At 40.9% G+C, this 24,900-nt stretch overlaps 1 protein-coding gene across 5 annotated transcripts in view; it reads right to left on the bottom strand.

The window, feature by feature from the left end:
• Positions 1–406: 406 nt before the first annotated feature.
• The window catches only part of USF3 (upstream transcription factor family member 3), a 43,385-nt gene continuing 18,891 nt past the window's right edge, over positions 407–24,900 (bottom strand). For 2 of the 5 annotated variants that reach the window (XM_032348508.1, XM_032348501.1), the window contains 6 exons: positions 20,425–20,540; positions 18,704–18,768; positions 17,548–17,576; positions 16,260–16,342; positions 11,173–11,269; positions 407–8,710 (listed from right to left, as the gene is read on the bottom strand). In XM_032348508.1, the coding sequence (XP_032204399.1) occupies positions 2,220–8,710; positions 11,173–11,269; positions 16,260–16,342; positions 17,548–17,576; positions 18,704–18,750 (6,747 nt within the window). In that variant the 5' untranslated portion in view covers positions 18,751–18,768; positions 20,425–20,540 and the 3' untranslated portion in view covers positions 407–2,219. Of the gene's footprint in view, positions 8,711–11,172; positions 11,270–16,259; positions 16,343–17,547; positions 17,577–18,703; positions 18,769–20,415; positions 20,541–23,461; positions 24,221–24,900 lie in introns of those variants that run through there. The other 3 variants (XM_032348518.1, XM_032348505.1, XM_032348528.1) reach the window with 3 other exon arrangements.

Below are 24,900 nucleotides of genomic sequence, written 5' to 3'. Positions count from 1 at the left end.
CTGTTACCGTTGTTCTAATTACATCGAACAGTGCCCAGTTCTTCAGAACTCAACAGCTGCCACGCTGTGCGTGTGTGCACGTGTATGTGTCTGTGAAAGGCAGAGAGAGTGACAGGGGGAGGGAGGGAGGAGGAGGAGCCCGACATAGTGAACACTATCCTTCTTGAAATTGGCAGGTTGGACCTTTCAAGTACAGAGAAAAACCCAAATGTCATAACTTAAAACTCAGTTAAGGTAATTAGTTTAAAAACAAGCCACGAATCTCACTTTTTTCCCAATGACAAGTTCTAACTACTGTGTTTATCTGTTGTCTTATTTAAGTAATTCCTATTCTTCACCATGACCATTTTGAAAGTGAAAAGTGAAAATACAGCTTTTCTTGTTTACAACTCTTTTTTTTTTTTTCTTTTTTTGCCCCCAGGAGGCTGCTTCAGTGGGCAGCAGGAAGAGAGAGGAAGGTTTGGTAAATATAGTTCAAGAGGCACACATGACCCTTTTACTGAGTCTTCACTAGAGGTATTCGCCAGAGTTAACTGCTCTGACCCAGCCTGAGGAGGCATTTTTAAGGAGGAAAAAAATAAAATAAAATGCTGGTCCTTGGGTTGCCTTTATTAACAGAGCAGACAGAACCATTTATACGTCTCTCTCCCACTCCATCCCCTATTTGGCAGAATATAACAACAACAACAACAAATAATAGGATTGAGAATATGAGTATTTATGGTTGTTTTCATAGGCTTTAAGTTTTCTAAATTCAATATATTAGTGTGCATGTGTGTGTGTGTGTGTGTGTGTGCACGCACATGTGTGTACAAAATTAACTTCTAAGGGGCTTTTAAAAACCCTGACATCAAGTTTTCCAATACTTCAGCAAGTCTCAGGTCACAATTTCCATTTCCAGATGGCAGGACAATTTTTGAAGGACCAGCTTATACTTTTAAATCTATGTCTGTGCACACATACGCACACACACACATGCACATACATACACACACCTGGACATATACAAAGACAATTTTCTGAAGCACCATTTCACATCTGCCATCAGGAAAAATAATGAACAAATTCATCTTTTCATTATAAGTCTACTATGAAGGGTAATAATGTAACATACAATGCCATATTTTAAATATAAATATCAGTAAGTGAAAATACTGACAGAGCTTAAGACTCTGCTCAGAAATATTTAAAAAGTAAGGCTCAAATAATCGTGTAGATTCCAAACACTATTTACTGAGCAGTCCCCAATTATTAAACAAATATAAAAGAAATTACTTCAGGATCAAATGAACAGAATGAATAGAGAATACTGAAACAAAATTTAACTGATGAAACAACAATCTTTTACTGAACACAAGCAAAACTCCGCAATACAACTGCTTTTACCGTTATGACCTGATGCAAAATGCAAGCGCAAAATGGAGAATGTCTATGTACTTTGCTTTTTAGATTGCTATTTTTAAGGCTAAGTAAGGAAGACCTTTGTGTTCTAGGATCTTGGCACATTAAAAGATAAAATGGCTCTCTAATGTGAAGAAAAGACATTAAATTCAGATAACTGATGAATTGTTATAATTAAGAAGGAAGCCTCTACCTAAACCAGACCTTGGGAGTAAAGGCTGATTAAACAACTCATTTACCTGCTAACTGCTTGACTTTAACCATGGACATTCATTCCATAGTAATTCAACATCTGCCATGGGTAAGAAACTGTTCTAGATGCGGATATCAGCCAAGCATTTGGTGATGTACCATTGCATTGCATCGAAGCGTCTGGATTTTTGGAAAGCAATTCAACTATCTCAAGTACCTATTTTACAAATGATCAACAATCAAGTTTAAAATCTGGGTTCTTTCCTACTACTCAGCACATGCCAAGAGGATGTCCTCCAACTTCCAGCTGATTAGCATTTAGGGAATATAAGATTCCAAATCAAACTTGAAAATCTAACTCCGTTCAGAAAATTTAAAAAGCACACCGTGCAGTTAAAAATGAAAAGATAATTTGTTTTTGACAACCCATGATTCGCATCATTTCTGACGTGACTTCCCTACATTCAGAAGGTAATAGGAAATTGATCATACAAACACAGATACACACACACACACACACACACACACACACACACGATCTCCCTCTCCATGTGCATTAAGTGTGCACACGCACACAAACACATCTGTAGTCTCAGCCGATACACATACATTTAGTCTATCAATATTCAGACAGCTGAACTGCAGTCATGACCTAAAATATGGCTTATGTTGTGGGCAGGTCTGTTTGAGGACTGCTTGGAAGAGTCGGAGGCAGAGGAGTTCGCTATGGTTAGCAAAGGTGACATTGCTGAGCCATCTGGAAGAGCTGTAGCTATTTCTGGAAACAAAGATGTCATGTTAAAGTTGGACAAGTGAGAGTTGGTCATGTGCATTGGCGGCATATCAGGGAGCAGAGGAAAACTTGGTTGAGCAAAACCAACAGGTCTGGGAGGAGACAGAATTGATCCAAATCGGTTATTTAGGCTTCCACTGTTGACTTTCTCAGTGCTAGGATTTGAAAACATCTGATTGGAAAAATACGGGATGGAAATATCATTGGACAGTGTAGGATGAGCAGGAGAGTACGGGGGATAGAAGGAGGGTAGAGTATTCTGGGGGTCTACAGGGATGAGAGCTGGCGTTCGAGTGGCACTAGGCTGAGTTACCTGTGGAATGAAAGAAGTATTAGCATTTATTGGTGGATTCATGCCACCCTCAGGAATAAAAGGAAAACCGAAATTTTGTGATAGTGTATGCTGGTCAGGTGCCGAATTATCGTTAGGTATTTGTGGGCTATCGGGCATGAAACGAACAATACTTCCTCTCTTCTCTGTAGTGGGCTGCTGGCGTCCAAGAATCATACTGCCACTAGTAGACAGAGGAAGATGGGGAAGACTCGGATCAAAGACATTACTGTGTCTTTGGTTTCCAGAACGATTCCTTTCAGGCTGACGGATTTTGGAACCACTGCTGTCTTGCAAGGGATGCCTTGATCGCTGGGGAACTGAAGAGTTAGTTGGACGTACAGGAGGCCCTTGCTCAGCATTTCCGTGAGACACAGACGGATGGGGCAGAGCTGGCCTTGCAACCCCATGCATGTTGGTTGTGACTGGAGGGTTCATGTGGCCCTTGGTCCCATGACTGTCAGTTATCCTCATGGGATTGGACTTCTGCACAGAAACATTGGGACTTGTGTTTCGACCTTGAATATCTCCTGAAGAAGAAGAACTGGAGAAAGGAATATTCAAGGTGCTGTTCCTGGTGTTAATTGCACCTAGGGACATGTCACAGCTTTCCCTGTTCTGACTCTCACTCTCTCTTCTAATATGTACACTTTCATGAGCTGGGGGACAATTATATTCAATGGCAGAGGATGGACCACACTGTGTGTTCCTCTGATGTTCCGAGAGTGGTCTCTGCGTTCCAAGGACCTGATCACCAAGGTGAGGGGCAAGTAAGCTCTGCATGAAACTCTGGTGGCATGTGTTTTCACTGTCCCTTGGTGGGATAGCATTTCCTGCTGGGATACTCTGAACTGGTGGATAAGGTAATCTCTTTTGGCGGTCGATTGGTGGTGGACCAGGGTTTTGACTGATTCGAAAAGCCTGGGACTGCATAGTCCTCAGGGATGTTACAGGGTTACCTATTTCATTATTTCTTGAGGACTGTACTTCAAAATTACTCGGGGGCTGTTGACTGGCTCCACTTGGTTTAAACGTCTGACAGTCAGAAAGGCGGATCTCCGGGGCAACAGGATGGTCCACGCGACCCTGCATGTTGTGAAGGGCCAAGCTCTTATTCCTGGGAACATCAAGATAGCTTCTCATTTCAAGCTGATCTGAAACTCTGGAACCCTGAATTGATATGCCCATTCTCTGCTCGGAATTAGAAGACGTCTTTCCAATTAGTGCCTCAGCAGAATAACTTGAAACCCTATTTCTCTCTGGCCTGTGTGGAGCACAGGTCATGTCTGAAGGTCTCGTCACAATACTTGGCTGGGACACCATTTGCTGCTCCATGCCTCTTGATGTCAGAAGCCTCTGCATTGGGTTATGCCCAGATACGTGTTCCGAAGAAACCCCTGAACCTTGCTGCCTGCTCCCAACATCCGGCTGCTGGTGCAGAAGATCTTGACTGAGATGGTTCTGGGGATGGCTATGGTGGTTCCGGCTGGCCGAAGGGTTTTCACAACTCTTCTCCGGCTGCGAACTTCCGAAGTGCTGCTGCATCTGTTGCTGCATCTGCTGATGGTGGGGGTGCGGCTGACCGCTCTTGGGCCGGGGCTGATCAGTTCCAGGGTGCTTTGGTTGCAAGGCAAGCTGAGAGGCCTGAGTGCCCTGAACAAGATTCCGCTTTTTCTGCATCTGAACTTCCTGCTGTAGAGTCCTCTGTTGGTGGACGTTATGGGGCTGAGAGTGGACAGAGCTCTCTGCATGAGGTATGTGATGCTGCAGCTGATACAGGTGATGCCTCTCTCGCACCGCTTGCTGCTGCTGCTGCTGCTGCTGCTGCTGCTGCTGCTGCTGTTGCTGCTGCTGCTGCTGCTTTAAGTAGAGGTGGTTACTGTGCAGGTGGGACACCCCCTGGGCCGGCACATGCTGCTGCAGAGCCTGGAGATGTTGACTGGCCTGGGTCTGCTGCTGCTCGGCGACCGAGTTCTGAGAGCTGCACTGCACTTCCGTTTGTCTCAATGCAGGGGCCACAAAATTGTTACTAGGTGGAAACAGTCGGGTGAGGCCGTCCCCGTGTGCTGGGTTGCTGATGGGCACCACGGAGTTCGCAGAGTTGGGAGGGAGCTGACTGACCATCATCTGAGCCTGATCAGAAATGCTGTCTGGAGTTCGGCTCATCAGGGACATTGCCTCAAGCCTCAGCGGGGCTGGCTGGCAATGCTTCTGACGTTTAGCCGAAGACAATAAAAGGTCATCTTGGACAGCACGCTTAGCAGAGTCTTTGCGGCTTTCCTGGCTTGTCTTTAAGAGGGGCTCTTGGATCTGTGGATTTGGTATGGTGCCAGTTATGGTGCTGAGCTGTTCCTGGGGATATTCGGTCATCAGAGCTGGTCCAGGAGGCTGACTGGTGTAGGAGCTAGATGCCACCGTCAGAGTAACCGTTGCAGGAACAGTTGTTTGCTCTGAAGTTTGGGACAAACCAGCACAGCTGACCAGAGGATGGCTGCTGCTGCTCTGGTGGATAAGATTATTCACACTCAAACTGGTGATGCTTGGTGGCTGAGAGGTTGAAACCTGTAAAGAGGCACTGGATGTTTTCATTCCCACAGAACAACTTGGTTTCCCAAGAGGCTGATCCACTGTGGCTTCAATCGAATCCTGAGAAGTAAATTCATTTGGTGTTGCTTCTGCCTGTCCGGCACCACTCTCTTTAGATACCTGTGTTTTGAAAGGCTGGTCCCCCTCTAGAGGCGATGCTTCGGCAGGCTTCGAAGTGACGTCCCTCACGTCAGCCTGAGTGCCAGCTCTTCCCTTCTCAAGGCTGTCCTGGTCAAAAATAGCTCTTGCCGCAAGAGCGACGATGTCAGTTTGCTCTACAAAGGTACAGCTGTCACACGTGTTGGTCGTTGTACTGCTGCTGACATCCTCTCTAGTCGTTTCAGGAAGCATGGACGCCACTGAGAAACTGCGGCTGCTGCCAGAGCTGGTTGACATGGGAGAGTCCGCCTGTCTGCTGACCAGCAAGGAGCCACCGATGCCCTCCGGATCAGGGACGCACGAGTGAGGCGGCCCCGGGTCTCTATCGTCACTGCTCATCAGTAAGAGCTCCTGTTTGGGATGTAAATCGACACCTGCATCAACCAGTTTAGAGTTTTCTGAAGAAAAGTCAGGATGGTCCACCTGGACTGAGAGAGAGAGTTTCTGAGGGTCTTTCTCTTTCTCGAGACCACAAAGCAGTGCAGTCAAACCAGGCCCCTTTAAGAGACCCGTCGCTTGCAACGTATCAGGTGAATCTTGCTCTACCCTGCAAGGTTCCGCAATGACCTCTACCTCGGAAACACAGTCCGTACCGGCAGTGCTGGCGGTAGATGACAGACTAGAAACCTGAGAAACCAAAACGTGGGGATCATTTGTAGATGGAATCAACACATTAGCCGAAGCGCAGGATTTGGCAGCATCTGACAACGCCAAACTAGTTGGTGGCTTATCCTGAGGGGTCTCTCGTTGCAAAATGGGGACAGAATCTTTGGATTTTGCTGGAGTCATGACAAAATGTTCACTCGGTACAGATTCTTGGGAGGGCGAACTAGTTTCTTCTGCTGACTTAGATTTGGGTAGAGATTCAGGTATCACTGACTCGGAATTCAGAACGTCCACAGAATGTGCACCAGAAACTCTTACACTGTTTGCCTGGGACCCGGCGACAGACGGTAACCCAACAGGGAGGCTTTCCAGCAGTCCGTCATTATTACATGATGGTTCCGCTGTGGCGTCAGTGCTGGCGCAGTCAAATTTGCCTGCGTCTCTGACTGGATTCAGGGGGCACGCCGACTTGTTAGCTGCTAAGTGTTTCTTGGCACCTGGCTTCTTATTCAACCTTTTCGACTTCACGTTAGGTAAACAAGCTACAGCGTTCACTGAGGGCGTAGTTACTAGACTGTAAGCACTGGGTAGTGTGCCCGAATTATCAGTTGTCACAGGAGATGCTACAGTTGTTGTTAACGAAACACAGTTAACTGGGGTGGTCTGACTATTTGCAGCGGTCGGAGGATTGGCAGGCTGGCTAATAGACAACTGTACACAGCTTTGCCCAGCCATCTGCGATATGCTTTGATTGAGGCTGGCCAAAGCTCCAAACGTATTCAGGGCAACGTTGGTATTTGGATCTTCGCTGGTGGTGGGTTGGATAATTTGCATAGGGGTTTGATTTGTAGTTCCTGATGAGGACATCACAGGCTGCAAAGCAAAGAGCTGTCCATTTAAAGAAATGGTTTGAGGCTGCTGTTGGTTTGACATAGTAACAGAAAAAGTTTGTGTTGAACTAGATGTTGCTAAAGATGAAGGTCTTGGCAAAATATGGACGAGATGCTTTCCTCCAAAAGTCTGTGGGGTCGAAACATTCTGCACTGAATTATTGGACCCTATTAGAGCACTGGCTCCATTGACAGGGAGTCGAACAGAACCAGGAGGTGGAGCCGAGAGGAGCGGCAAGGGGTTCTGATTAGCTGCCTGTATGATTACTATCTGTTGACCCACAGTTTGGTTGGGAACCTCTGCTCTCATCACCGCTGGGCAAGGGGTCGTGCTGGGAGGCTGGAGAATGATAACGTTTTGATTACCTGGAGCTGTGTTAACAGCCGACCCAACAGGCTGAGCCATCTGAATAACCTGCATTGCTGAATTCAAAGGAAGGATATTTTTTGGAGGCTGAGATTTAACTTGTGGTTGGGCAATCAGCGGCTGCATAGGTAAAGATGGGCAAGAAGGCAAGGTTACAACCACTTGCTCAACTGCCTGCCCATCTGCTGGAAAGGAATTACTCAAGTTAACACCTGTAGCGACGGGTCTCCCGTGGTTGGCTGTGGTAGGGCTGGGACCAGACTCATTTACTACTGGAGTCACAGCAGAAGACGGTGTCTGGCTCAAGGGTTGAATAGTGTTTCCCGCCAGTTGCAGAGTAGTCCACGTTGTCTGTGTGTTTCCAGCGGAGGAGATTCGAGTAAGGCTATTCATGTTTTTTAAATCTGAAGCGCTAACACTTGAAGAAGGCAAAGAACAAGAAAGTGTCCAACTACTGTCCAAAGGGCTTGCAGAGAGAGTGCTTACGGGAGTGGCGGTCTTCCCTCCTCCGGGGGCAGAGGGGGCCACCACCGCGGTAACAGCTGCAGAGTCTGCGCCCTTGCTAATGCTCACTGGACAGGAATCACCTGCAGACCTGGGGGGCTGGGAGCAGACTGTGGTGGTAACTGAAACGACGAAGGTGGTTTGAAAATCATTTCTGAAATCCTGTATGCTCAGGCAGGACTTGCTTCCATGGTGCACTTTCGCAGCAGTCGCCAAGGAAGTGGTAGGGATGCTTGTGGCACAAGGGACTGTTTTCCTCACTAATTTAGGGCTCTCTTGCCCATTCTTATTTTCAGGAGAATTCCGATCATTCAGACATGTGTGCAAGGGACGATGTTGGTGGGCTTCAGGCCCAATGGGAACAGCGATCAGTGAGCCACTGGTGGCACCAAGCACACTCGATTCACTTTCAGAGGTGGAAAGCTCAACAATGTTTTGAGCAGAAATGGTAGCAGGAAGACAAAGAGGAACAGGCTGGTTGGCAGCCAATGCAGAAACTGTGGTCTGATGCCATGGCTTGTTTTCAGGAGGGTAAACTCCAGAAATAGACACAGGAGTCACCAGATTGCAAGCCCTCTGTACCGGCGCCACATTGGCGGTCTGCTTTTGTAAATTATGACCAACATTAAAGGTTATCCCCTGAACAGCTGTTCCCTGGCTATTTCCACCAGGCTGACTCCCACTGGAATAAACAATGATATTTTTTTGAACCTGATCACTGGGAATAACAACAGAGACCTTTGAGTTTTTAAGATTTCCTTTCCAGTGGATTGTGGGGTCATCATATAGGCATATGTCATTTGCTTTCAGTAATTCGATATATCGGCCATTTTCTTTTTGAATTTCTTCCAGTTGTTTACGTAGCTTTTTAATTTCTTCAGCTACAATATTAAAAATAAAAATGAAACAATTACCTGTTAATGCCAGTATTTACGGTAACGTAAGAAAAAGCTGTGTGCCAACTACTCAGTTCTAATTCTAGTCTTTCTAAATAGCTTAACTGAGAAGCTTCAGTTCTCTTCTAAAGCAAATTCTTTCTCCTTTTTACAGTGGTATATCAAGCCTCCATTCTATCCTTTTTAAAAAAATGTATCGTTGAGGGTCAACGACCGAAAGGTCCAAAATTACTCATAATGTAGAAATCTCAAAATTCCCAATTCAAAAATTCCCAATAGGGCAGCTCCAAAGGCAAAAGGAGGAAAGATATACTGTTATCATGGTAATGTGCCAGGAAAATGGCACTGAGTATCAATATGATAGGCTGCAACAGAAACATTATTTGTGGTAGTAGTGGGGAGTCCCCTTTATAAATGGCTTTAGACTCCTATTTCACTCGGAAACAACAGAGCCCAAGTGAAACGTGTCAAAGTCAAGTAGTAGAGTACCGACGAGAGCATCAATAATGGAACTTGAATTTTCCTTGGGAGCGCCAAGATACGTACACTGCTGTCACACCCCACTCTTTCCAAAGGGGAAGAACTTCCCCCACAGATCCTAGGACTGGGGCAGCCTTGGCTGCTGGTGTTTCTGCTCTGTGACCCCACACATCCCACCTGTCCTGCCACTCTCCCTCCACCAAGGGCGGCCAATCTTCAAAGCCAATGCCCTCTGAGGGGGCCTGAAATAAAAAGTTCCATTATGATGAGGATAAGCTGCGACTAGCAGATTATTCTTCTCAGACTTTTAAACTAAGAGACACAGAAGAAAGATAGATGCCAGTGTGCCATGGACATCAGAAACAACTGGACAATTATGATGGACCAAATAATAATGATGACGGTTCTCACTTACTACACACTTACTATAAGCACTTTTCATTCATCGTCTCGTTTAATAACAATAATAACAATGACCACAGCAATGGGTAACATTTACTATATGCCAGCTTGACTCTGAGTACTATACCTGCATTATCTCTTTTAATCCTCGTAACAACCATGAGATGGGAACGACCTCTTGTCATCAATATTTTGAGATGTGAGAAACAGACTCAGGGTAATCACATAAATTTGTCTAAAAATCAACCACATACATGCTAGGATTATCTTCATTTTAAGAAAAGGAAACGGAGACTGGGAGAGGCGAAGTAATAAGCACAGGTACTGAGTGCGTAAGTGAAGAGGAGACTCAGCCCAGGTGGGCCTGACGCCCAGGGCCGCCGCTCAGACCACTGCGCAGCCTGTCGTGTGTGCAGTGAGCATGTGGGGAAGCTGCTGGGGGAAGAAAAGAGAAAAGAGCAGAGGCACCAAAAAGAACCAAAGAAAGGGTGGTGACTTAAGCTGCCTTAAGCCAGGGCCAACCTGTTCAGTGTTTCCTGAGCCCCAGGCAACTTGTATTCTTCCAACAGGCTCCCTTTTCCCTGAGTTATCTTTACAGCCTCAGCCTCTAGGCTGTGAAACCCAAGGAGCTCTCCTGAGAAAAGTCCACACAGCATTCTGGCCTTGACAACCCTTCTGTGGGGTGCCTCAGAACGGTTACCAAATGAGTATTATGAAACTACCTACCAGCATCATAAAACAAGGCCTGAGTTGTAAAAGACAGCTGACGTGGGGCGGGGGTGGGTAAGTGGACAACTAACTTAAAGTAAGCAATGAGAATTCAGAAGGCTGACCTTCCGGATATACAATGAACACAGCCCAACGCTGCCCCCACCTCAGCAAATTCTACCTTTGTTCCTCTCCTTTTAAGGTGACCTACTGAATTGTCACAGGAAATTCTTTCTCTGCTCTAGTCAGAGCCATAAATAAAGGACAATTCAAATTGCCTACCGCTCTGAGCTTTACCCTTGCTTGGGATATTTTTCTTTTCAGCTGTTATAAAAAACTGAAAATTTTTTAACAATGTGATTATCTAAAAAATAATGACTAATAAAAACCAAATTCCATTAAATGATCAGGCAGTCTGAAACACACATTACATGCAATATAAACAATTATGAATGGAATGTTTTGACCTTTTGAGTTAATTCACAGCTAAGTCTTGGCCCGAGCGTATCTTTATTTTATTTTTAAGTTACACAGGACTCTCCCCTACATCCCCTAGCTGGAAGATCCAAGCAGAATAAAAGAGATCCACCATTATTTGTCTCATGAGTTAAGCAAACACAAAGTACACAGAAGAGTCCAAAATCAAAATTCTGTATGGCTAAAAGATTAGAGTTGTTCAAGGAGCGGGTGGGTAGGTAAACTACAATGAATTTATTTTACAACACTATTCTCTCAGACCCACTGAAGATACAATCTTAACAATGTTTCTGGTCAAAAAAAGCCTTCTGTATCCACTATAAGTTGCCCTATGACACAAAGACCTGAACACTGAACAAAAAGAATCTTCAAATCTTTACCTTGTTCATTGTTTCCTCCATTAAGCAGGAGTTCATCATTTTGCCTTTTCAATTCTGTTATATATTTAAAGGCTTGGTCCAGGATCATATTCTTGCTCTGCCAAAGAGAATTAACCATTTAAAAGTTTCACTGAAGAGTAAGAACTTGCCAGAAGAAACTTAGAGCTTTGGTTTTATCACATATATGTGATATGCATCTTTTCAAAATTAAACAGGCACCATATTCAAATGCTTCTACTGTTCATTTTTCATTTACTAAATATTTATTGCACATCTACTATGTGTCAGGTTCTGTTCTAAGCACTGGGGATATAATAAACAAAACAGACAAAATTCCTGACCTGCAGGAATATACAAGTTTTATATATATATATTTATACACACACACACACACACACACACACACACACACACATATTTGTATCTTTATATATTTGTATATTTATATAAAATCAGGTAGTGCTAAGTGCTATGAAGAAAAAATAAAGCAGGGTAAAGAGGAGGCCAGAGATGGCAGAGGTCACTCTGTCCTATGGATTGAATGTTTATGTCCCCCTGTAACTCATGTTGAAACCCTGATCCCTGATATGATGGTATCTGCAGGTGGGCCTTTGGGAGGTAGTTAGGTCATGAGGGTAGATCCCTCATGAATGAGATCAGTGCCCTTAGAAGAAAAGACATGAGAGAGGTGATCGCACTCTTTGTCATGCGAGGACATGGCCAGGAAAAGAGCGTACACCAGAACTGATGTATGCTTACACTTCGCAGACTCCAGAACTGTGAGAAGTAAATTTCTGTTGTGTAAACCACCCAGGCTATGTTATTTTTCTTATAAGAGCCCAAACTAAGATACTGTACTATAATCTATTTTGCATGGATAGGCTGGAGAAGGCCTCTCTTGTAAGACAAAGCAAAAACCTGAAGGAAGTACCAGGAAGTATGCCCCATGGATACCTGGAGGAAAAGGCTCCAGGTATTAGGATCAACAAGGACAAAAGCCCCAAAGCAGGGCTGTGTTCACACACTGGAGGAATCATGGTGAAGTGAGAGGAACTAGAGTGAAGTATATAGGGGAAGAGTGGTAGGAGGAAGAGGCCAGAGAGGCCATTCAAATGTGAAGATTTTAGACTTCCTTACTCTATGAACAATTATTAAAAATAAAACATAATAAATGACATTCCTTTTGGTTTTAGTTCTCTAGACCTTATTCCAGAGGCAACTGCCATAAAGTTACTTATATATCCTTCCAGAAACATTCTATGCTGATACATGGTTTTTTTATCTATCAAAAAAAACAAAACAAAACAAAACCAACAACAACAACACAGAACAGATAAACAGTATGCTACATTGTTCTTTTTTATTTAAAAATATATCTTGGAGGGGTACCTGGGTATCTCAGTGGGTTAAAGCCTCTGCTCAGGTCATGATCCCAGGGTCCTGGGATCGAGCCCCACATCGGGCTCTGTGCTCAGTGGGGAGCCTGTTTCCCCCTCTCTCTCTGCCTGCCTCTCTGCCTACTTGTGATCTCTGTCAAATAAATAAATAAAATTTAAAAATAAAAATAAGGGGCGCCTGGGTGGCTTAGTGGGTTAAGCCGCTGCCTTCGGCTCGGGTCATGATCTCAGGGTCCTGGGATCAAGTCCCCCATCGGGCTCTCTGCTCAGCAGGGAGTCTGCTTCCTCCTCTCTCTCTCTCTGCCTGCCTCTCTGCCTACTTGTGATCTCTCTCTGTCAAATAAATAAATAAAATCTTTAAAAAATAAAAATAAAAAATAAAAATAAAAATATACCTTGGAGATATTTCATTGTAGAGTTTAGATATCTATGTTATACTTTCTAAAGGCTGAATTTATTTTATTTTTGAGTCCATTACTGACAACTATTTAATCTGTATAAGAGGCATTTTGTTTTTTTATTATTCAGCTATTAAAAATGTTGCAGTGAATGTTTAATTTCTATTCCAGTATGTATATTATTAAATATCCCCAGTACTTTCTCAGATAGCTCTTTTCAGGTGGAATCAGTGATTCAGGGCTTTGGTTCACAAAGTTACAATTCTGGGTTTCTTAGATTGAGTCCCAACAGAGATCCAATATAATCTAGGAAATATTTTACTCTAGAGAGAAAAGATAAATATTATCCTTTCTTAAAGCAAGAGTTGAGACAAAGGCAGAACATGATAATGCCCATCTACTTGCCTCTCTACTGCAGACGGGGCTGAGGACGTGTAGCAACAGTGAAGAAAATCTTAATTTACTTGGCTTCTGGGAGCCAAATACTGACTTCCATTGCACATTCTAGGACAGCAAGGAAGTTGAATGACTATGGTTTCCTTTCAGAGAAACTTGTAGGAATGAAAACCAAGAGCAGGAAAATAAGATATTACTGGGAAAACACCAAAATTTCCTGAGAAACTCCTGTACATTGACATGTGGAGAAAGAAAAACAATCAGAAGACAGTTCCTACCCTTAAATTTGCTATCATGTTAAGGAAGCTCAAAGTACATTAAACACACACACACACACAAATAAAAAAACACACGTATGCAAGACTAAGTACAACCCTGTAGAAGAGAATGAAAAGAAAGTGAAGTGTAAGACCTTGCCAAGGGAGATGGTGTTGAGAAGCAAGCAAATTGATCTGGCCCTCTGAATGCCTGGGGAGGTACAGGATGGACTGGGAAGGTCCAGCTACCACAAAAGGTGCGGTGACGTATGGGGTTAAACTGAAGAGAGTGGTGGAAAGACTCTTCTTATGCAGTAATAAAAACCCCCTCTCTCCCACACACACATCCTACGCAGCTGTACCAATGCAGGAGACAAGTTCTGTAAAATCTGAACTAGAGAATTCTGGCCTCAGGGATGGTTGGCACAGAAGTGGACAAGATGAGGCAACTCAATGAAGACAGGAGGGTAAAGTAAAATTCTGCCTCCTAAAGCATGAGACTCTCCAGCACCCTTTCCCCAACCAGCTCCCAGAATGTGGCAACCAGCTTATACTCTTCTTCCCACCCTTCCCCCTCCTAGATAGGGTGCTGAAGGATTCTTCTCTGGAAAATAAAAGTTATAGCTAGTCCCAAAAGTAAACAAGCTACCAATATTGATATTTTTTAGTGCCACAAAAACAATAATACTAGCTTACCACTTAATCACTCAACAGTTAAGAGAACCAAAAGTCAAGCCTATTCAATCACCTTTTAATGCCTCATTCTCAAATATGAGAAAACAGCTAAGTATCACTAAAATTTAAGCGAAGTCCCCAAAATGAAAGACAAAACAACGAAACAAAGGGAAAAAAAAGAAAATTAGAAGAAACAAAAACAAGAAAAAAAATTTAAAAACCTATATAACATTCTCAGAGATGACATAATGTTGTATTCATGAACCAAACATACAATATGAAAAAAAAAACCCAAAGAGAATAAGAAAAAGACTCTTGAAAGTATTAAAATAAAATTAAAAATATGAGAGCTGAAATTTAAAAACAGAAGAGTTGGAAAAGACCAGTTGAGACTGAAGAACGGCAGAAGGTTCTAGAAGTAAAGTCTCAAAGGAAAAAGAGAAAACAAATTATGTGATACACTTGACTATGCAGTAACTCTAAAGAGACAGTTGGAAGTGTGGAAAGAATTAAAGAGAGGTATAGAGAGAGGTGCCTAAGAGGCTCAGTTAGTAGAGCATGGGACCCTTGATCTCAGGGTTGTGAGTTCAAGCCCCACATTGGGTATAGAGCTTACTTAAAAATAAAAAATAAATTTTTAAAAATTTAAATAAATAAATATCAAGATTGGCATATAAACAGGTAAGCAAATGAAAAGTGAGGCAATTATTAACCCCCCAAAAACACAAAAGTTACATACAAGACAAAACATAGTAATAGTATTCCCTCCTACAATTAACCATATTTTCAGTCTAAAAAACAAAAAACTGAATACCAATTTAACCAAAAGTTTGAGTAGAATTATATTGGGAGGATTAGACAAGGTGAAGCCAAAGGAAAAGAATAAGAAGACAATAGATAAAATCTAAAATAGAAATATTAAGATATAGTAATATAAGCTTATTATTTCAAAATATAAATGTTATTTCAGAAGAAAGAGTGGAGAATGGATGCCTTTAAGTTATTGTACTGGACTTGGGAAGCAAGAAGTCCAGAGGCTCATATTGTTGCTGTAAGGTTTTTAGTGCTATTTGTTATGTTTATATATTAATTTTCACATATATTAATTTAATTAAAAACTAACCAAAAGGCTAAGACAAATTATGAAATCCCGTTATAATGAAACACTACATAACCATGAAAAAGAAAGGAGATCATATGAGGAAGGGTATCTGTAACTAAAAGTCTAGTATATACCAGTGAGTGAAAATGACAAGGCAGGTTATAAAACAGCACTTGGTGTCTAGATATAGATACAGATATATAAAATCATGAAGCAATGTGTAACAGCATGTGTAAGATGTGTAACAACAATAGTTATAATAATATAATAGTCATAATAGTAGCTATAACTTGGAAGTAGCATGTCAATTTATTTTTCAAACTTTTTTATGCCTTCCATATTGTTTCCATTTTGTTTTATTTTGTTTTGTTTTCAGTAAGCACATTTTATCCTCATTATCACAGGAAACAAAAAGCTTTATTCATGAAGGAATACTGTTTAAAAGCTGAGATTTATGTACCACTGGATGTTGATAGGGCACAGAGAATAAAATAGAGATCTTTGGAAGATTCTAGGTAAGAATTTAAGACAAAAAATATGATTGACAGAAAATAAAAGAAATGCCTGGTAAATACAATAGCACATAAATAAAGGTAATCATAGGACTGAATAATTCAAGATCTTAAAGATCTAAAAAATTATTTGGTCCATCTGACCATGCAGAATGCTCTGCTATAAGACAGCTATAAGTATGGGGAAATTAAAGATAGGTATATAGAAAATTAAGCAAATGAAAAACAATGAGGCAAGTAACTATATACCATAAACAACAGGAAACAAAAATAATCATTCTGAGCAAAGAAACAACTTAGAGAATTATCTCTTCACAAGTAAGGAATGAAAATATGAGTGGACTTCTTACCTGCTTCAGGGCAGGGGAACACGGGATCAGCTCTCCTATCCTATTTATTCCGGCATTGATTTTCTTCTTTCTATGCCTCTCCACTAGACAGGGAGGAAAATCCATTTATCAAACCTTATGGTACCAATGCCAAAGTTTGTTATTCTCCCTGGGTAAAGAAATTTTAGGTAAAGAAATCCCTAACAAAATTTTATCAAACAGTATCTATTGGAGACAAATAACTACAATTAGATTTCTAAGAATGTCATATTTTAAGTCTAGTATTATAGGAACTGATAAAAGTAATACTTCTATTAACATTTTAAAATGTGATCTATAATAATTAAATTCAAATTATAAACAGAAGTTGCTAACTATGTTTCAAGTAATTACTAGAGATTTTAGTGATAACTGAAATTTAAGAACCTACTAACAAGCTAAGTTACTAAACAGCTGCATTTTCATATGGGCAAAGGAGACCTACTTAGATTACAGAACCTTAAAACACCTTTTACAATGACTAGAAGGCTGTAGCCCCTGAAAAATAAAGTGTTATAAAATGTACCAAATTGTAAAAGTACATACAATTACTTCTATAAATGTTTATCTGGCTTTGGCCTAGAATTTTGATATTTTGAGATAAAATCAAATATGTATTTTCTATATTTCTCTGTAATTGAGGACTCCATAACTTCATTAAGACTCTTCACATTTCTAGGACCTTTAAGGTCTACAGCCTGCTGCTCATCTCTCCCCTACTCCTGTAGGCAGCCAGCCCCCTCTAGAATTTCTGCAAAGACACATACTCTTTATTCCATTTGGCAGAGGTAGAGCTGGACCTCCTCAGTGAGTGAAACCACTTAAACCACTAGTTCCAGGGATACATATTAATCCTTAAATTATTTAAATAGACAATGAATCAGAAGATAAGCAAACCACCTTTGTGAGACTGGGGGCTTTTTGTCAATTAAACAATAAAGGAATAAAAAAGTAAGGAACAGGGGCACCTGGGTGGCTTAATCAGCTGAGCATCTGCCTTCAGCGTGATCTTGGGGTCCTGGGATGGAGCCCCACTTAGGGCTCCCTGCTCAGAAGGGAGTCCGCTTCTCCCTCTGACCCTCCTCCTCACTCATGCTTTCTCTCTCAAAGAAATAAATAAAATCTTAAAAAAAAAAAGTAAGGAACATTTCCCTAAAACATAATGAATAATGATGCTATGCTTACAACACAAAAACTTAAAATCAACTACAGTATAATTTCATTTTGAATGCAAAAAGTGCTAACAAATATAATTGAAATTGGTTTCTACCTGCGTTGTGTGTCTCCCGGTTTTTCTTTCTGAAACAAAAAGATAAAAGGAACATGAAAATAATAGGAAAACATTTTTAACACTTTATATTTTGAGAACTGTAAGAATAAATTTTATGAATTTGTATTTGTTGTATCAACAGGAAACCACCCAAAGAAACATTTTCTTAATAAATATTATGGTATGGAAAACATAACTGTAGGTACATCAATGTAAATTTAGAATCCACGATTTCTAGAAGTAACTACAATTCTCTATTCTTCCATACCCAGAAGTCATTGGTTGGGAAGTTAATTAATCACTGAAAAAACCTTAACTATTTGAAAAATGTAATTAAAGAGCTAGTCAACTCTCAAAGAGATACCCCAAGTAGGTGACCTCTAATGTTTGCCCTGGTGGCTGGCAAGGGGTGCTGTGAATGTGTAAGGGATACAAGAACAGGAGGAAACTTTTAATCCCAGGGAGAAAAAAGGCAGCCAACAGCACCCAGGCACAGATTACTGGCATTTGAGCCATGTTCTGCATTTGTGTACCTAAAAGCTAATTTCCTAAAACCACTGATTTTCCCTTTTATGTACAAACATTAGCATTCCCTAATAGCTATTTGGTAAAGAAAGAGAATGGGGATTTTAATATTAATGAAAGTACCAGGCATGCAATTCTAAGCAGAAACACTGCCCCAAATGCTGGAAATTCAGAAAGGGGCTTATACAAAGAACCAGAAGTAATATACTGCTGTGCATATTGTAATGTTAGAAAATTATAATGTCAGAAAATTGTAATGTCACAAAACATCTATTTAAATTGACTTCAGTCTAAATGAATTTATGATTTATAAAGACTATAATATTGTGTGCAAGTAAAATTTTCAGGAGAAGGTAAACATTTAACACAGATTTGGTATTATACAATTTTAATTACTTCCTACCATTCTTACTTGTTACAGTGTTAATAAAATAAGGAGGACAGGTAAATTTTAACTCTATACTCCTTTTGGTACATCTGTATTTATTTATCCACACATATTCTGAAGAGCAATGGTTTTCCAGGCACCCAAATGAAAGTTCCCTGAGGACTGCCTTTTTAGCAAAGTAGGGACTAATTCTGCTTTTTATCTGCCCAAACTATATGTTATTTTTGGACCGGGGCTACGTACCTGTGCTGCTTTTTTGTAGGAGTCTCATTCTCTGTCATTTCTGGCATGATTACAGTGATAGGAACCTACAAGGCAAAGAAAGACACACCAGAAAGTTTAAAGTCAGTATGTCAGAGAAATTGATTAATAGCAATTTGGTTTGAATACCAAAATGCTAAAAAAACAAAAGTGATGTCATGAAAAAAGCGCTAGCTTAGCTGTCGTGGATAGAGAAAGGTATAAGAAAACAGGACAAAAAACATCGTAACTAGCAAATGGAGGGCATGGTGAATGTCAAATGGGAGGCACAGCCAGGAAGCGCTCGAGAAGACTGGAATAGAGAAAGATCATCATGGGCTTGAAAATCTAGAAAGGCTTAATGGTGGTGTGGATTTGAGCAAGACCTAGAACAACAGGTAAAACATATTTGATTTGGGAGAGTATGTTATTTGTTCACGGTACTGTTTAAAGTGTTCTACAAAATTTAAACTAAAACAATAGTCCTCCCCTCTGAACACAGAAAATCAAAAGCGACAAGTGCACAGACACATAATATTCCATACACGGAATCAACTCATTCACTTATTTGCTAGCCTTCTCTCAAACTGCTAGAAGTCTTACGTTATCACTCGAGAGTCATGAAAATCTAGGAGTATGGAAATTCTACTTATACTTAAAATATCAGATACTAAAGAATATACATACTATAAGGAAATATATTCATATGCCCCAAAAAGCCTGAAAGCAAATACATGAAGATACTAGTTAACTATAGTTATGTAAGGCCAGCCATATTATAGGTGTTTTCTCTCCCTTCTCTGATTTTCAAAAATTTCATAATGGAAACCTTAATGCTTTTAAGTCTCAGGGACTGACGGCCTTTCAAAAGCGGTCTGTCCAGCCGGGATACCTGTTCCTGCACACTGAAGGAGGTGCAAGGGCAGTTTCCCATTTTCTGAGTTTGGAATTAGAAGTCAGAAAGCAGGAGTTCAGGAGTGCCTGGGTGGTTAAAGTGTCCAACTCTTGACTTTAGCTCAGGCTATGATCCCAGAGTCGTGAGATGGAGCCTGAGTGGGCCCCAAGGTAGGCAAGGAGCCCGCTTGGGATTCTCGCTCTCCCTCTCTCTCTTCCCTCCCCCCCTACCGTGTCTGTCTGTACATGCAAGCGCTCTAAGAGAAGGAAGGTAGGGAAGAAGGAAGGAAGGAAGGGAAGAGGGAGAGAGGGAAGGAAGAGAAAGGAAGCAAGCATGAGTTTAAAATCTGGTTCTACCATTCCCTAGCCGTAAGGTCCTGGGCAAGCTAGATTAGCCTTTTGGAACCTCGGGTGCTTCGTCTTCAAAATGGACAATAATCAAAGCATCTAGACCCTTATTTTGAGAAAGAAATAAAAAATGCACGTGGAACACAGCAGCAGGGTGCGCAGCGAAAAAGAATTCAACCAATGTTAGCCATGAATAATAATGAAGGTATTTCAGGTTCCACTCTAGCCCTGGAAAGGTGGAAGAAGGGTCCAGGGAAATAAGTAGAAGTGAATGCTGACAAGGTCATGACAGGAAGTATTGGCCGAAGCAGCCTATGAAGAAATGTGCACTCAAGACCCATTTCCAGCAGCTGATTCCACCCTCTCCCTAATATCATTGATGGCACACATCAGCCTAAAAGCAACACACTCACATTAGATAACCACGTAACAACAATGTGAGGTGTGTGAGTAAATAAATAAATCCCTGTCACCTTTCTCACCCAAGGGCTTGCAGAATTTCTTCACTTTTGATTCCTGGCTTCCAACGCCTCCCGTTTCTGATCCAAATCTATCATCTTCTGCCAGAAGATGGTCTATAGGTTATGTCTTCTTCTTACTACACAAGAGAAAAATCAATGTATGTTTATAGTTGCTGGGTTTCCATTAACAGCATGTGAAATGACTGGCAACCCGTGGCATGTAGACAAATTTTTAGTGGCATACAGAATTACCCTGAATTCTCCCCACCACTTGAAAGCTAATGAACGTAGTTGCTTTAAAAAGTCACTCTCCAGTGGGTTGCCCATGTCCCCCGGCCCTCCCCTACCAAAAAATGGTAGCAAGGACTACAGCCATTGGATGGTTCCCAGGAGATTCTTTCCTTCCTCTCAGACAAGCTCACTGTCCTTCAAGTTCTTACCTTCCTCCACCTAGGTCTTACGCTAAGATCTGCCCTCAATCATAAATTATCTTCCCTCAGTCTCCTACTTTCCTCTCCTCTCTTGTGACAGTGACAGAACTGACTCAGGGTGTGGCAGTGACACGAGAAGACGGCCTCTCATCATATATGCTCTAAAACATGTCGATTTGGGGGCTTCTTCCCAAAGAAGTGTTGGGTAGGACCCAGGAATTTGTATTTTCAACAAGGTACTAGTTAAAAACTACAAAATTGTCAGCCCATCTCTGACCCACTGAATCAGTCTCTCAGGGAGGAATTCCAATCTTTAAGGGAGGAGTCTGAAATTTAATAATGCCCCCAGAGGATTCTTATCAGGAAATTTTAGAGAGGCAGGCAGGTATCTTTAGTTGGTGGAATTTCAGGCATCTGACTGATCACCCATTATAAGAGAGATTATTTGGGATACAGCAAGACAACTGAACATAAAATTTCACCTACAAACCCATAAGATCAGATTTCCCCTGTATCCATGAGTCACCATTTGGTCATTAGTGTCAGAGTTCCCATTGTTCCTCTGGAGACTTCTGAAAGTTTGCAGATTCATGTTCCAATTAAGATACATGAAGTAAAAGTTCCAATCTTCTAAACATTTAGAATCTTAAAGTAAATGATGCTAGAGGCCTATCATATAAGTAAACATATTCATTGCATGGGGGTGGGGGTGAGAGGCAGGGGTTTAACTGAAAGAGGTTTATCATCCGCTTTCCCAAATGTCTCTATAAATATCCATCTCAAACCACATTTTAACCAATTCAACTATGTTTATCAATGCACAACTGTTTCCAGATGCTACTCCTGATATTAAAATTGCATCCCTCACATTAGAAAAGAATACTTACTGAAAAAAATAAACTATATAATACTGTCTTAAGTCCTTGTCCACCAATTCATTAACCTACTAATAAGGAAATTACTTTTTAAAATATACCTTTTAAAATATTTAAAGTGCCACAAATTTTTAAGGCAAAATTTCTAAATGTTATATTAGTAACCCATGAATTATTATTTTTCATGGTAAGAGAGAATTATTTCTGAAATTAATCAAATACAATGGTTCTTAAAGTGCGGTTTTGAGATCACTTGCATCAAAATCACAACTTTTTTTTTTTAATTTATTTATTTGACAAAGAAAGAGATCACAAGTAGGCAGAGAGACAGGCAGAGAGAGGAGGAAGCAGGCTCCCCGCTGAGCAGAGAGCCTGATGTGGGGCTCAATCCCAGGACCCTGAGATCATGACCTGAGCTGAAGGCACAGGCTTAACCCACTGAGCCACCCAGGTGCCCCAAAATCACAACTTTTTTTTTTTTTAATTTTTTTTTTCTTAAAGACTTTATTTATTTATTTGACAGAGAGCAATCAAAAGTAGGCAGAGAGGCAGGCAGAGAGAGAGGAGGAAGCAGGCTCCCCGCTGAGCAGAGAGCCCAGTGTGGGACTTGATCCCAGGACCCTGAGATCATGACCTGAGCCGAAGGCAGCGGCTTAACCCACTGAGCCACCCAGGCGCCCCAAAATCACAACTTTTAAAACTATTTTTGATCCTCACAGCAAAACTTACATTGAGTGAAACGCACAAATCTTAAGTACAACATTCAGTGAATTCTGACCAAGGCACACACTAGTTTGACCCAACCCGTGGCAAGGTGCAGAACATGATTATGACTAGAGAAAGTTCTCATGATCTTTTCTAATCAAGACCTCCCCCTACTCCCACAGAGGCAACCGGTGTTCTCATTTTTTTCACCATTGAGCTTTATATGCCTTAACTGAGAATTCCGTTGTGTCAAGCTTTCACTCGGCTTAACGCTTCTGAAATTCATCCAGTAGTTTGTTCCTTTTTATTGCTGAGTACCACTGTGTAACTGTGTGGGAGTTTATAGTTCAATTTATTCATTTTTGTGTTGATGAACACCTGGCCTATTCCTGTGTTTTGGCTACTATGAATAAAGCTGCTATCCATGAACATTTCTGTGTAACATTTTTTGTGGATATCATCTTTCTTTCTGCTGAGTAAATATCTAGGAGTAGAAATGCTTCTTATACACCCTGCAGTTTTACTCCTATGTATCCACCCAAGATACACTACCTATAAAAGGATATCCACAAAAAGACTTCTATAAAAACATTTGTCACACTTTCCCCAGAGTGACAATACCATTCTGCACTCCCACACAAAATGTAAGAGTTCTGGTTGCTCCAAATCCTTCCAACATTGGGTTTTGCTTACTTAATCATTTCAACCATTCTGGTATTTATATAGTGGAGTCTCATTTTCGTTTAATTTTCATTTCCTAGATGACTGATAATATTGAGTACTTTTTCCTGTGCATGCATGTTTAGACATTTGTAGATCTTATTTTGTCTGCTCATAACTTTTTGCCAGTTTTTTAATTGGATTATTTATCCTTTTATTGTTGACTTACAGAAAATCTTCATATATTCTGAGTTTTTACATCTTCTGGATACCTGTCCTTAATCTGAAATGTATTCTGCAATATTTTCTCTCATTCTGTGGTCTACCTATGCATTTTCCTAATTGTGTCTTTTGGTAAGCAAAAGGTCTTGATGAAGTAAAACTTACCAATTTTTAATTTATGATGATTCCTTTTATGGCCTGTCCAAGAAACCTTTACTCATCCCCAAGATATTCTCTTATGATCACTCCTACAAGGATTACGATACTGTCATATTTAGATCAGTGATCCATATTACATAAGACAGGAGGTAGGGGTTAAAGTTCATTTTTTCTTCCGTATTGATAGTTAGTTGTTCCGACATCATGTGTTGAAAAGATTTCCTTTCCTCAAATGGTACCTTTGTTTAAAATCGAATGTCCATATTAGTGCAGTTCCATTTCTAGGCTCTCTCTTAAGTATCCTTATGCTACTACCACACAGTACTGATAAAGCATATGTTTAAAATATAGATTCTTATACCCCACCCCAGACCTACTTTCTGGACAGTCCAGAAATATGAAGTTCTAACAAGCTTCCTAGTTGATTTTTCTGCACCGTAAAGTTTGAGAAGTATATTATTTTAATATTGCTTCTCTAAAACTGAGACAAATCAATGAATTCACAAAGTAATGAGTCCACATGGGAAGAACAGTGAACCTGGAATTAGGAAAATGAGTTCTAATTCAAGATGTGATACTCAAAAGTGAGGTATCGTTTTATTTATCACAACTTAGGGCCCACAATTCTTCACATGTAAAACAAGAGGGTAGGACCAGACCCAACCATTCAGGTATGGACTGAGTGCCCACACTGCCTAGGAATTACAGATATAAAGATGAAAAAGGCAAGTCTTCCCTCAAGAAGAACACAGTCTAGAACAGGGTTATTAAAGAATTTTGTGCAGTGTAAATAGTCTATAACTGCGCTGTGCCTATGGCCATCATTCATCACATGTGGGTATTAAATGCTTGAAATGTGGCTAGTAAGACCATAGAATTAACTTTTAATTTTACATAATTTTGAATAATTTAAATTAAATAGTTACATGTGGCTAGTGGTTAACATATTGGGCAGCAAAGGGAATTTTAAAAATAATTTTAAAAAAGATGAATTTACAAATTAGTTAATGAATATCAACTTCCTAGTTTTGATATTGTCCTACAGCTATACGTCACTACTAGGGGAAGGTACATCAGTAGTACATGGATTCAGTAGTATATAGTATTTTTGTAACTTTCCTTGAGTCTATAATTATTTGAAAATAAGAAGTTTTTTTTTAATTAACTTATTTGACAGAGATCACAAGCAGGCAGAGAGGCAGGCAGAGAGAGGAAGGGAAGCAGGCTCCCCACTAAGCAGAGAGCCCGATGCGGGGCTATCCCAGGACCCTGGGATCATGACCCAAGCCAAAGACAGAGGCTTTAAACCACTGAGCCACCCAGGCGCCCCTGAAAATAAAAAGTTTTTAAAAGCAAATTTTAAAAATCGGTAAATGCCACATACATAAAGGAAGTCTTGTGAGTCTGAGAACTCCAAGAATAAACAAAATATGGGAGGAAGGGAA

Source organism: Mustela erminea, chromosome 1 (assembly GCF_009829155.1).
Source record: "Mustela erminea isolate mMusErm1 chromosome 1, mMusErm1.Pri, whole genome shotgun sequence".
In the NCBI taxonomy this organism is placed as follows: Eukaryota; Metazoa; Chordata; class Mammalia; order Carnivora; family Mustelidae; genus Mustela; species Mustela erminea.
This window is presented reverse-complemented; position numbering and strand designations above follow the sequence as displayed.